This window comes from Ctenopharyngodon idella, chromosome 13 (genome assembly GCF_019924925.1).
Source record: "Ctenopharyngodon idella isolate HZGC_01 chromosome 13, HZGC01, whole genome shotgun sequence".
NCBI lineage: Eukaryota > Metazoa > Chordata > Actinopteri > Cypriniformes > Xenocyprididae > Ctenopharyngodon > Ctenopharyngodon idella.
Genome location: NC_067232.1, coordinates 7358447 through 7372175, shown reverse-complemented (window position 1 = coordinate 7372175; position 13729 = coordinate 7358447). Strand labels below are relative to the sequence as shown.

At 37.9% G+C, this 13729-nt stretch overlaps 1 protein-coding gene across 2 annotated transcripts in view; it reads right to left on the bottom strand.

Annotated features, from left to right (window-relative positions):
• Positions 1 to 13729, bottom strand: part of LOC127525115 (pro-neuregulin-3, membrane-bound isoform) — a 321866-nt gene that overhangs the window by 27519 nt on the left and 280618 nt on the right. Inside the window, exon 4 of one of the 2 annotated variants that reach the window (XM_051917400.1) lies at positions 4062 to 4088. The exons of the other annotated variant lie outside the window; for it this stretch is intronic. Coding sequence (XP_051773360.1) covers positions 4062 to 4088 — 27 coding nt within the window. The remainder of the gene's footprint in view (positions 1 to 4061; positions 4089 to 13729) is intronic. 2 annotated transcript variants of the gene reach the window in all.

The following is a 13729-nucleotide window of genomic DNA, read 5'->3' as shown; positions in this document are numbered from 1 at the left end:
GAATAACAGTGTTTCACTTAAGATTTCCATCACATTTACAGAGTATACGGGTTCTGTCAGGACCACTATTGTCAAATATGATTGATAATTGCATAGAGTTTGTATTGGCGGTCTGGTTCTGTTCTGGGCAAGAACTCCCTGTGCATCCATGCAGCCTAGCATGGATAAGAGCAGGGAGAGCAGCAATAACCCCCCTTAGGGTAAATAGAACAGAACTAACATATGCAGATATAATTAATGTCAATAATTTAACATGTACACATATTTCAAGAATTAGTCTGATTCAGGGGAATCATAAGGCCAATCCTGACTGACGAGAGGAGGAGCTGGGGATGGAGGAGGGTAATTAGCTCCTGAGAAATGCAATAGCTGCTGATAATACTGAGGAGCTTATATATGGTTGCTGTGATAGGCGTCGTATTCCTATAGGTTGACGTAAGTCACCTGGGAGTCATCTGATGCGAGCTTGACTGACGTGACCTGCCAGAACTGACGTTAATGCTGGATATTTAATTTTTTTCCTGATTTTTAACTACAAAAAACATCCACTGTCAACCACTGTAAGGGTTAAAAAAAGACCCAGGGAGAATTAGTATTCACCTAGCATAATTAACATCTTACCATTAACTTTGTAAATTTTATTTAGAAGATACATTTGCATATATTTTCTTGTAATCATGGCAGTATTAATTTATAAAATTATAGAGAAGATTGCTATAACCGGGCATATATCCAGATACGCGGTGGTCAAAAGTCATACTGTACAGTCCCAGCAAACTATGCCAGCGGTAGTCTGATGCATCCTCCACAATTTAGCAAATTTCGTAGGTGTTTTTTTTTTGGTGACCTCATTTGGATAATTCCTTTAGTGAAAAGGGTGCGAAAGCATTTCAGACAGCACAGGCAAACCAATGATGATATTAGCCTTCTTAGTGAATTCCCCCTTAGAATTGACCCAGAGGCAGTAGATCTGTAGACATCACATGACTGAATTGCAACATGGTTTCTTAATTAAACACACAGAGTCTATTAAATTCACAAAATGAAAATATCATATGTCAGTTCAGAGTTCAACAGAGTTCACTATGAGTAGGGCTAGGAAAAATTTAGAACTACTAACTAGCAAGGCTGGAAGTAGGCAAAAGCCCAGCAATTCTATGATGATTTTTATATAAACTCACATGTTCTGACTTATTTCCAGGGCTGTAACAATAATTTTAACAATTCAAAACTAGAACAATTCTAGAAATGTGCATTCTCACCCCCTAACATATTTGTTTTTCAAATTGTCCCTGGATCCTCATTTTATTCTATACTTTTACTTCTGTCCTCTCATATGTGCCCCATGCTCACTAACAGGAAAGCCAAGCTCAGTATGTGGTCTTAAAAAAGCTTGGAGTAATAACTCTACCCTCTTTCATTAATGTAGTCCACTCTTTGTCATTGCTGCTAAGAGGAAGTGAAACTGTCATTACAGGTATCATTCTGAGCTCTGAGTGTGCACATGGCAGCTATCAAACCATCACATAGAAAACTAATTCTAAACCGAAGGCTTAAACAAGCTGTCACGCTGAGTCCTACAGCTGTGTGAGATAAAGCAATGCATGAAAGCACGTCTCAGCCTCACAATCTTCTTTTAAAATGGCAGAATCAAAACACTTAGGTCCTGACTCAAATGACACACTACATGTGGTTTTGTGGCTTACATCTGCATATCCATGACGTCTAAGATTGTAGAGTGCTCCCTTTGTCATTCAATGACTCAGAATTCGACAGACAGACAGGCAGATGCACAGACAGATAGACAGACAGACAGGTAAATATAGATAGACAGATAGATAGATGAGTGTGTTGAAGTGTGAAGTGTCTGTCCTTTTAAGACAAGTCATTTCACTCGGCAGCCATCTTTGAAACGCCCCTTGGGTAGCCATTGCAGTCATGCAAGTGCAGCTCTTATATCTTTTAATGGGGAAACATCAAATTCTCCAAAGATGTTCAACAAGCTTACAATTAAATTTCATATTTGAAATCACTGATGAAATTTGACAACTGTCTCATACATTTTGTTTCCTTTACCAGTTGGCAATTGGCTCTTGTATGCTGGATTCAGACTACATGATATTTTTGTGTATTACAATAATCACTGTGTCAGATTATGCGATTTTGACTTCTAAATTCTTGCCGTGTCATGGACAAGAACATGTCAGACTACCCGACCAATCATCGTTTGCCGTCTTTATCGACCTGTGTGATGTCATAGACAAGGCGGAACTAGCGACTGACTTCTGGAAACAAGAACGTAAACAAAATACAGAAGCGGTATGTTAGCTTAATGCTAATTCCAGTACTCACCGGGTTGTTGAAGCGCCTCCTCTATCGTTCACCAGCATTTATCTTATCTTCGTTGTAGTAAAACCACTCAAAGAAACATCATAAAGGCAGAAGTATTCTTGCCATAGATCCATGAACCTTTCCTTTATTGCATAATTCCACCTAGTAGCACCAATACCATTGTCTCTCTTTTCTGCCGTGACATTGTGAAGCGTCACAGACGCGGCGTCAGTTGTTGTTCACTATGACACACTATACAAGATGAACAATTTATCCTTGTGTCCTGACGCCCATTGTCGTTTACAAATCACCACGACACCCTACGTCAAACGGATCGTGCCAAAATCGGGCTGATATTGTGTAGTCTGAACCCGGCATTATTTAGAAGGTGGGACTTATTTCACCATATTGCATGCTGCACTTTCTTCCATTAATAATAATATGAATGCACCGTTTTTTTGTATATCTAAAAGTCTTTGGTCGAGCTCTGTGAAAGTGCCAGTTCAGTAATTAACCTGATGAAATCAGTTACTCTGACCAACTTGTATTTGAGTGTGCTGACAGAAGTGAGTGCATCTATCTTGAAGAGTTTGGTTGGACGAAGAGAAAAAAGGAAAAACAATCAAAATCCAGATATCAAAGTGAGCGAGGAGCCGGCTACTCTCAATCAGGAACCTTCTGGAAGAGACATACTATAGGTCTCAACAATGGAAATTGGAAATCAGCGTGAACAAAATCCATCTGCCTGTTACCCTCGGTCACCCATCGATCTACAGCTCTGGGAATCTTCACAGCTCTATAATCAAAATACTGATAGACATTTCTCGCTCTAAGGCACGAGATGATGACACATTAATGTCACTTAATATGGGCTAATAGAGAATCTGAAGCAATTAGTTTAGATTATGTGATGCAAAGCAGATAATTGTGTATTTGGGCAAAAAAAAATACATATTCAATATTGCATAGTATTTTACAGAACTCCACTTTTAGCCTACACGTGTGAGGTAAAATGTACAACATTTTATTAAACATGAATATGTAGTACAGACACTGATACTGTTACCTCTGAAACTGTGCTAACAATATGAATTCACTTTCACTGTCTCCTGTCACTGTCCTCTCAACATTTCAATGCCGTTTCCAAGGAGACCAAAGAGCATTGGAATTCTGCAGTGGAATACGGGTGAGTGATTGGAGGAGAGGAGAGATTAGTTTGAGAGCAAATGAAAGGCGGTGAGTTGACACCTATGATCTCAACCGTGTGCATTTATAATTTGCTCTCTGTTACTAATCTCTGACCACACACTAGACTAAGTGCACGGGGTGGTTATTTGATACAAAACTAGTTTAATTGCATGTCTCTGCAAAACAGTGCTTTGGTAGTTCAAATAACTTTAAGATCAGGAAAATTCTCGTCCTGTCAAATGTGAATGAAGCAGTCTTATACTTCAAATATTACATCTCTACAAATGTGAATGCATTCGTGACGACTCTGGGGGTATCTTTATAGAAGCCGTTTGTTGTGAGGAGTCAAGAAGGGAAAACAACATTTTAGCCCACATACAGTGCACAGTCAAAAGAGATAACAGGAACGTTCACATTCAAACACATGCAATGAAAAGAGAAGCACGACTGCACAAAGCAGATACACTGCCACCTCGGCTCATATAAACTCTCTAAGCATGATTCATCGCTGTGCCAATAAGAAAGCGCTTTCTTTTTCTTACCCATGAACTCAATGCCCAAGTGATCCACTGCTCCAGCGAAGATAGAAGAGGGCAGCGGTGAAGGAGGAGGGAGGGAGGGAAAAGAGGAGAGAGAAAAACAGGTTGTAAGAAACACTTATTGTTTGCATTCTATTCTCATAGCAAATAGTTATGGTGGGTTACTATTTACGAAAGAGCCTTGCGATAGAGTACAACTTGATGTGAAGCAACACCATGGCTGAAATGCTGCACAAGTTTTTCTTTTAACATTTGCAGATAAAACATTACGATAAACCGCTTTCATCTCTAATTGTGGATCAATATCTGCAGTTCGTGATATGATCATGATATACATTTCATTCCTGTGGATCAGAATGAGGACCAGCAGGTACACCAGCACTGCAAAATAAAATTATTTTATTCATTTATATTTTTGCCCTGTTTCCCCGTTATCTTAAAAACAATATAAATTTACAACCCAAATTCCAGAAAAGTTGGGACGTTTTTTAAATTTTAATAAAAGACTTTCAAATCACATGAGCCAATATTTTATTCACAATAGAACATAGATAACATAAATGTTTAAACTGAGAAATTTTACAATTTTATGCACAAAATGAGCTCATTTTAAATTTGATGCCTGCTACAGGTCTCAAAAAAGTTGGCACGGGGGCAACAAATGGCTGAAAAAGCAAGAAATGTTGAAAAGATTTAGCTGGGAGACCATCTAGCAACTAATTAAGTTAATTGATATCAGGTCTGTAACATGATTAGCTATAAAAGGGATGTCTTAGAGAGGCAGAGTCTCTCAGAAGTAAAGATGGGCAGCGCTGTGAAAGAGTGCATAAAAAGATTGTGGAATAGTTTACAATGTTCCTCAACGTCAAATTGCAAAGGCTTTGCAAATCTCATCATCTACAGTGCATAACATCATCAAAAGATTTAGAGAAACTGGAGAAATCTCTGTGCGTAAGGGACAAGGCAGAAGACCTTTATTGGATGCCCGTGGTCTTCGGGCCCTCAGACGACACTGCATCACTCATAGGCATGATTGTGTCAATGACATTACTAAATGGGCCCAGGAATACTTCCAGAAACCACTGTCGGTAAACACAATCCGCTGTGCCATCTGCAGATGCCAACTAAAGCTCTATCATGCAAAAAGGAAGCCATATGTGAACATGGTCCAGAAGCGCCGTCATATCCTGTGGGCCAAGGCTCATTTAAAATGGACTGTTTCAAAGTGGAAAAGTGTTCTATGGTCAGACGAGTCCAAATTTGACATTCTTGTTGGAAATCATGGACGCTGTGTCCTCTGGGCTAAAGAGGAGGGAGACCTTCCAGTGTGTCATCAGCGTTCAGTTCAAAAGCCAGCATCTCTGATGGTATGGGGGTGCATAAGTGCATACAGTATGGGCAGCCTGCATGTTTTGGAAGGCACTATGAATGCTGAAATGTATATAAAGGTTTTAGAGCAACATTAAATGAAAAATACGTCAAAGACAACCACAAACTCTTTAGCAGCTGGAAACCTATATTAGGCAAGAATGGGATCAAGTTCCAACACCAAAACTCCAGAAACCCATAACCTCGATGCCCAGACGTCTTCAAACTGTTTTGAAAAGAAGAGATGCTAAACCATGGTAAACATGCCCCTTCCCAACTATTTTGAGACCTGTAGCAGGCGTCAAATTTGAAATGAGCTCATTTTGTGCATAAAATTGTAAAATTTCTTAGTTTAAACATTTGTTATGTTATCTATGTTCTATTGTGAATAAAATATTGGCTCATGTGATTTGAAAGTCTTTTAGTTTTCATTTTATTCAAATTTAAAAAACGTCCCAACTTTTCCGGAATACGGGTTGTACTTGAGAAGTAAAATTATGCAAGATAAGAATTGTTTTCATAAAATATATTTTGAATTTTGTATATTTTTTCCTTACTGCACACAGGCAAATTGATTTTAAGTATGAATTATTAACTATTATAAATGATTAAATGTATCAATTTAAGTGTAAATCTAACCAAAATATTTAAGTATAAATATAACAGAAGTTAACTTAATTCAATAATAATAATTTATGCTACTAGTACTACTACTACTTTTAAAAAATAAATAAATAAATGTAGGTACCAATTTTTTTCTATTAATATTACTTTATGCAAAATACTTTTTTAAAGGATATTTAGATTTTTTTTTTTTTTTTTTTTTTTTACTGGAAATCAAGACAAATACTTAAGAAAATGATTTTTAATGATAAAATGATCAGGGACTGAATTAGAAGTTTTGTAGTTGATATTTTAAGTTGTGGTATGATCACTGATTTCATAATATTATCGCCTCTGCCCCAAGCAAAGAGATTATTCTAATGTCTCCTGTAAATCAAACCTCAGGAATACATTTTCATTCTGCCAGAGAATTCCCAGGAGCTGAGGGAATAGAAGCTGTGCTCCATCAGGTATGCTCTGTCGCAGATTTAGGAGTGCATGCCATTTATTTTTGCCTCTCTTTAATGCAGTGAAGTAAACAGTATGAAGTCAGAGTACAAGACTGTATCTCTTGTGGATCTGTGAATGTGTTGACAGCAGTAGGATAAGATGCAATGCTCTTACACAAAGACAAATATAGATACCATTTCTGCTTTCTTTGGTCAGACTCTAAGATTTTAGTTCATTTCTTATTTATGATAACATCCTTTTCTCCTACTCAGCATGCCATCAAATTGGGCTAATTTGACTGTCTGCGACTTTGGATGATTGCAAAAGGCTCTTCAATGTTGCTTCAAGTGTGAAGGTTTTAAAACCTCCCACCTGAAACAGAAGTCTGACAGGAAAATGATGGCATAGTTAAATTTGGAAGGGAAAGTTAGTTGCAGTCAAGATGTATGCGTGTTGGTGCCCTTGGGAGTCTGTGTTTGGGAATGCCAAGAAACTCATCACATTCCCTTCAGAATCTCCTGAAAAAGTGTCAGCATCCACAACAGAAATAAACCTGTAGGCGTTTCTATAACATAACATTGTGAGCGGTCCAAGTGAGATGCTCTCCCACCCATAACAAACACAGGGCTTTCTTGCATCATTGGCTCCGTGCCGACAATTCTGACCTATCCAGGAACAGTAAGGGAGCGATATGGCTGGAGCGTATAGCGGTGACTGTGCCTTTATGTCATAATGTGAGCAAAGACAGACTGTGAGGCAGGTGCAGACTGTGGGGTTTCAAGCCCATTTACTTCCCCTATTCAAACGCACACATCCAGACTGAGCCAAAAATAAGACCTTCTACCTGTCTAGAGCTGCTTGTTTAAAACTATGAGCCTTTGGGGACATTTTCTCCTTCTAAACTGCCCTCAAAACGACCAAGGACTCAAACACCCTAATTGCACACCTTCTGTTACTGGCTACTCAGAATAAATGCCCAGCCACTTGAGTAAACGTAAAGAGTCATGCCATAAGTGGCTCATATATTACAGTTCTCAATAGCTGATTTTACATACTGCTCAGGATCTCAGATGAGATCAGTTGTGTCCCTGAGACAGGGATGAAGACGGACAAGGCTACTGATGCTTCTCTTGTCGTCCTTGAGAAAAACACTCATTTTAAATTGCCTCAGCCACAGGTTCACAGGAAATGTGCCTCAAATTGTGCCTACTGTCCCCTGAAGTCGACCTGGGATGAAGGCTAGCGATGAAACATTAATCTACTGAATGAGACTGTCTCATGTATTTATCTGTCCTACCATGGAGAAGTTTAAACACTCTTTCTGGAACTTGGCAGTATCTGTCTCTCTATCAAGAACAAGTGGGGTGATTGTGCTCGCTTTTTCTAAATGTAATTGCACCCGATAGCCTTGTAATGCCTTGTAAATCCTGAGGCTTAGTGGTATACAAAATAAGAATAAAGACTGATACTGCCACACTAATACTGTGAATTATGACACCGTTTTTTGGGGGCTGGCAACCATTGTAGTTGTTGCAGGTTTGTTTGCTTTGCCCTAATAGAGAAAACCAGACTTATGAAATTCATAAAACATAAACAAAATGAGAATTACCTGTATGAATGCCATTGATTCACCTAAAACTGATGCCTAAAACCCTCTGAAACATAATAGAAATAACTGTAATGCAGTGGCCTTTATGTTTATAAAAGAGCAGGCAACATTAAAACTATAAAAGAAACTAATGTTTCTAATGTAAAATGTTTTCTTTGCTCAAGAAATACTATATCTATATAGGCTAATGTTTTATGTATTTGAAGAGCAGAGAAGAGTCTTCGTCTGCTATTTCCCGTCTAGTTATAGCCAATATGCTATGCTATAGAAAATTATCAAATTTAACATAGCACAATTCATACTTTGAACAAGTAATAGATTAATAAGACCAAAAGATTGCCGTTTTATATACCCAAAATGAATTATATCTCATGTTTAACCACTATAAGACACAGCGGCAAATCCCTGAAGCTATAATTAAAGTCACATATTTCAGGTCTAAACAACTACATTCTCATCTAAAAAAACTCTTAAAACTATAGTTTGTGGTACAAGAAGCGTAGTATTCGCAAAAATCACGGTGGGTTTGCTTAGCCGCCATGACAATTGCTTCAAGCGGAGTGATATGGTGAAAAGGTAAGAGTGCTGTTATCTAAAACATCGCATGGCTATCAGCCAATCAGATTCGAGAACCAGAAAGAACTGTTGTATAAATAGTTTTATAAAACGGTTAGTTCCTGTCCTTGATTCTGATTGGTCAATAGCTGTGTTTTATTCATGTTAAAACACGGCTATGACCGCTTCACTCAAAGGTTCTGTGTATCACTACCAAAGTCTTTGATCACTACACAACACCCTTAGCAACCACTCTTAGCAATGTAAACTGTATGTTCTCAATTGATATTGTTCATTGAAGGTTACTATATTATGTAGAAGAGCATTATGAGAAAAAGATCGAGGGAGTGAGTTTATTACCTGCGTTCAGATTTAGCATTTTCCTTCAGGTCAGTCCTATGTTCATAATAAAAAATCTGTTTAAATGTCCGATGTATTATCCTGTCCTTTTAACAGTTAAGGGGTTTTCCCGTGACTGTCAGCGCTAGTCAAAGCATTTGTCAGTTGCGTCTTGTTCCATGTTCACAACAATTCAGTCTTTTCAATGTAAAAGTCTTCGCTACTGACTGACACACTCATAAAGACAGTCTTTGCCGCCATCTAATGGCGTAATAATGTGATTTCTGTTGCTGTTCACGGTCAGGGACTATTTTTTACGGCGGAAGGAAGGCTTTAGTGAAAGTTTACTTCATGAAAGTTGCATTGATACATATTTTTGGCTTTAATATTTGTATTGTGTGGTAACCGTTTTATAAAAGCAATAAGGTACTCGAGGCTAGTGCTGTATCGTGAATAAGTCACGGTTGAATTTGCGATACAGCACAGCCTTGAGTACCTTATTGCTTACATATTTAACTATCAATAGTTATATTTTATAATAATCAAAATAGAAAATTCCAGTCATACAGTCAAGCTGCTAATTTGAATACTACAGTACTATAGAATGTGAACAATCTGAATTTTGAGAATTTATAGAACCAATTAGAACTTAAGGCTGGAATTTTCAATCTTATATATTCTCAGAGCTATAGAACCACAGAGTTCGAATTAAAAATAAATAGCTGACATCAAGTCCAATTTCAGATAGAGAGAACGTGACCTCCAAAATTTAGGTCTGCAGGAGCTGATAAGGGGTTTGGCTGAAGGGTTATAACATTGCCAATCACAAGATGGTATCGTTTTATCTCAAGGAAGACACCTTTCAAGATCTTTGCTTTGTAATGTAGAACTTGACATCTCATCAAAAAATAAAATCAGCCTTGGAGCTGGGGGATGGGTCAGGGATTTCTTGTCGTCATCCTCCTCACTTTCTCTCATCAAGCAGATATGGTGTCCTTCAGAGTTCTTGAACCATGTTCTTGACTGTGTCCTTCTAAAATCCCCAATCACACCCCCTCCCCCCACCACACACACAACCTCACTGAGTCTGAATCAACTGCTGTAGGAAGGCGTTCCAATTCTTCCCTTTCATTTTTCTTTTATTTTGTCAGCAGACAGACACACCTCCAGTGACATCTCCCTGTCAGAAATAAGATGGATTTCATTTTTTCTGTGGATTTCATTTTGCCAGTCCCAGACAAATTTTATACACTGTCAATTTCAGACTTTAAGGATGAAACTTGAATATGACAATGAATAAATTATTTACTTCAAATACTCTGTGATATCCAATATTGTCTCCTCAGCTATTGCACTGATCACCCTCTTTTACTGTCAGCAAAGACAGGCTCTTGAGTTGGCTATAAGCTTCTTTGAACAGTGTTTTGGTTTCTGGGTTCTTTAAAGCCCCAGCACATAAATGGTTTCCCAAAGAACTACAGTAAATAATAAAAATGTGAAAGTGTAAATAGTTCTCCTACAGCATGACATGAATCACAGAAAGCAACCGCTGACTGCATCAGAGTGTCTTGATAATGATATAGCGTCAAACCTGCGCATCATCTCAGAATGTTATTATTTCTAAAAAAAGATCATGTGATGCTAAAGTCTAAATCTCATTTTATAATAGAAAACCATTATATTGAATTGTAATAACATTACCGTTACTGTTAATATCACAATATTACTGTTTTTACTGTATTTGTGATCAAATAAATGCAGCCTTTGTGAGCACAATAGACTCAAACTTTTGAACGAACAGGAAAAATAAAGTGGCCAGTCAAAAAGAGAAATACAGCAATGGGTGCTTCCAGTGTAAATAACACAACTGAGTATAATGGGAGCAATTTAGTTTAACACATCATGATGCACCACTCACATCCAGTACAGACATGTTGTTAGTCTATAAAATGCTTTTCCGTTTCTAATTGTAACCTTTAATTTTAAGCGTACAGCTGCTCAGACCACTTAAGCTTGTGAGCCGCCACATTTCATCACATGGCTATTCAAAATCTAACAGAAAATCTACAGCACTTGAACAGAAGTTACTTTAATAAAACAGAATGAAAAAGAAGAATTATAGATATAGTTTTATATCTGAGTGGGGTGTTGTTGCTTTCATTAACTTGAGTATCACCTGTTCAGCACAAATGCTTGCGTGCTCATTAAAAGTTTCAGTGTGTGTGCTCAAAGAAAAAGAGACTAGTGAAACATGTTAGATACTAGCCATGCTGGTCTGAGCATATCAAAAAAACCCTCTCACCTCACAGGGGTCATGTAAGAAAGCATCTTATCTTCCAGTCTGAGCTAACATGTTCACTAGCTTGTATCACACAGCAAAGAAACTGTGAGTAGAAAGGTAACGTTTTTCTCCACTCTTTTCTAAACTGCCTGCACTGATATTGACAGCAATTTTAGACATTCACACACAGCGAGCGTACAATGAGAAGATGCAAAGCACAAAGAAAGGATCGAATGAGATCATAGAATGAGAAAGAAAGATCGTTCTGTGAGTAAAATACAAAGCAGGAAAGCAAGAAGGATAGCGAATATCACTGCATTTCCTCTGATGTTCTGTTGGAAGTGTTCTGCTTTTCTCCACTGTCATTCCCTGGTGAAGTGATGTCGAATGGAAGGTTTCATCAGCCAGATGGCAGCAAACTCCCTGAGCTCCAACTAGAAGATCCTGTAATACACATTCTGCTCTGTGTTATGGGTGAATGAGAGGTTGGATCTATGTGATCTTTGCACTTCACTGCTAATTTTCTGTCATTTCCAACTGAATAGGCTAATTCTGTTTTTGTAATAATGATAATAATAATGATAATGCCATAATACCATTATGAATTAAGTACTAAGATTTACAACCAGAGAAAAAAATAAAACTCAAATCACTTTATGGATTTTGTTCAGTGATGAAAAGTGCAAAAAGATATCAAAGGGATATTTACCCAAAAATTACTTTTTTCTTTTGTTGAAGATTTTTGGGTGAGATATTTTTTGTTTTATTTTGGCAAATTGTCACCAGAACTGTTTGGCTACCGACATTCTTCAAAATGTCATATTGGTTTTGAATGACATGAGGGCGAGTAAATTTTGACAAAGTATTAATTCAAAATATTAAAATAAAATGCATAAAGATATTAGAATGTTTAAAATAAATGTTTACAATTCTGCAATATGTACACTACCATTTTTTAAAGAAATCAATACTTTTACTTTTGTTCATCAACCAATTTGTGGTTGCCTTTGTGTTTTACCTTTACAAACTGTCATACCAATGAGCACAAAGATAAGTAGCCATGTTTGCTCTACGTTATCATTCACTGAGTCAAGATACTGAATAAGTGAGTTTTTAGAACAGCTGAGGCAGCCCTCTGTCTCTGTTGACTCCCAGTGCACCATAAGTCATGAATTATAGCTCTGAATCTATGAAACACAAAATAACCATTTCTTGGATTTGATTTAAGTATGATTTATGCAGTGGTTGTGTCAGAATCTAATCTTATCTTTGAGCAATACAACTCAATGAGACTTAATGAGACCCCACTGAGCGATGTTCATTGCTACTTCAATGTTAATGCTTTACCTATTAAGACAGACGGTTTCAGCTGCAGAACCTTTAAAACAAAACTAAATGCATTTCTTCACTCCTGATCTGAAAAGAAAGATGTAGATGAACCCACAAGAGACCATAAACTCTCTACCCATAGAGAGCCTGAGGCTACAAACGACCAGCTGAACCCCATTTACTTACACCAACAACATCAGAGTCAACGCCTGGATGAGTTTTGGATGCATATGTGCATGTGAGCTTTCACATATGAGTGGGTGGCTTTGAGATTGCCATGGCAATAGAATCAGTTTAGATTCACATCTAAAGTAGAGAAAGCCCCTGAGCAGTCTCAGAGTCATTGAGTTGTTCATCCCTGGAATACTCAATGCTCCTCACAACCAGAATGTTTTAGCCCAACATTAATTACTTGTAGATTTGGAGATACAATAAAAGCTTAGGCAGCAGTGCATAGATTAGCATGAGATAAAATGTTACAGACTAGTAATTATTCATCAGTGGCGAAGAATACTGTGCATAAAAATTCCAATATTGCAACCAGACTAAATGTGAACAGAATTGCAATGAATTTCCAGAAATATCTAAACCTGATTCTTAAGTTTTACTAATGTGGTCATCCACAAATGCCACAAGCATGATAAATTGTGGGTTTCCTCATGAAGATGACATGCTGTCAAGAAATTAAACTGGTTTCTCTCTCTCTTCCTTGCACAAAGACACACAAAGGTCACCCCTGGTCTTTATCTCATCACTCCCTCCTGTCCTCTCTTTCTCTACGCAGCGGAGTGTTAATGGAAAATGCAATGGATATCTCCAAGATGGTCTGCAGACTCCAGATGTCCAGTTGGGCTCCTGCTCCAAAATGAGCAATGTGATCGTTCTTAGTGCTAGCAGAAAGACTCACAAAGAGCGTAAATACAGGAAAAATGTATATATTCTTGGTCGTGACTCCCGCACAACGGCCTGCCGACAGAATTATATCTAACTGTCAGATCCCGCCGAGAGAATTCGGCGGGGGAGAGAGCCTATTCCCCACAGCACAAGTGGGGGTGAGACTAGGGGCTGCACAGACTAGTCGACATTAATGCTCTGCCATGACAGTTTAAAGGGTTATTTCACCCAAAAATGAACCCG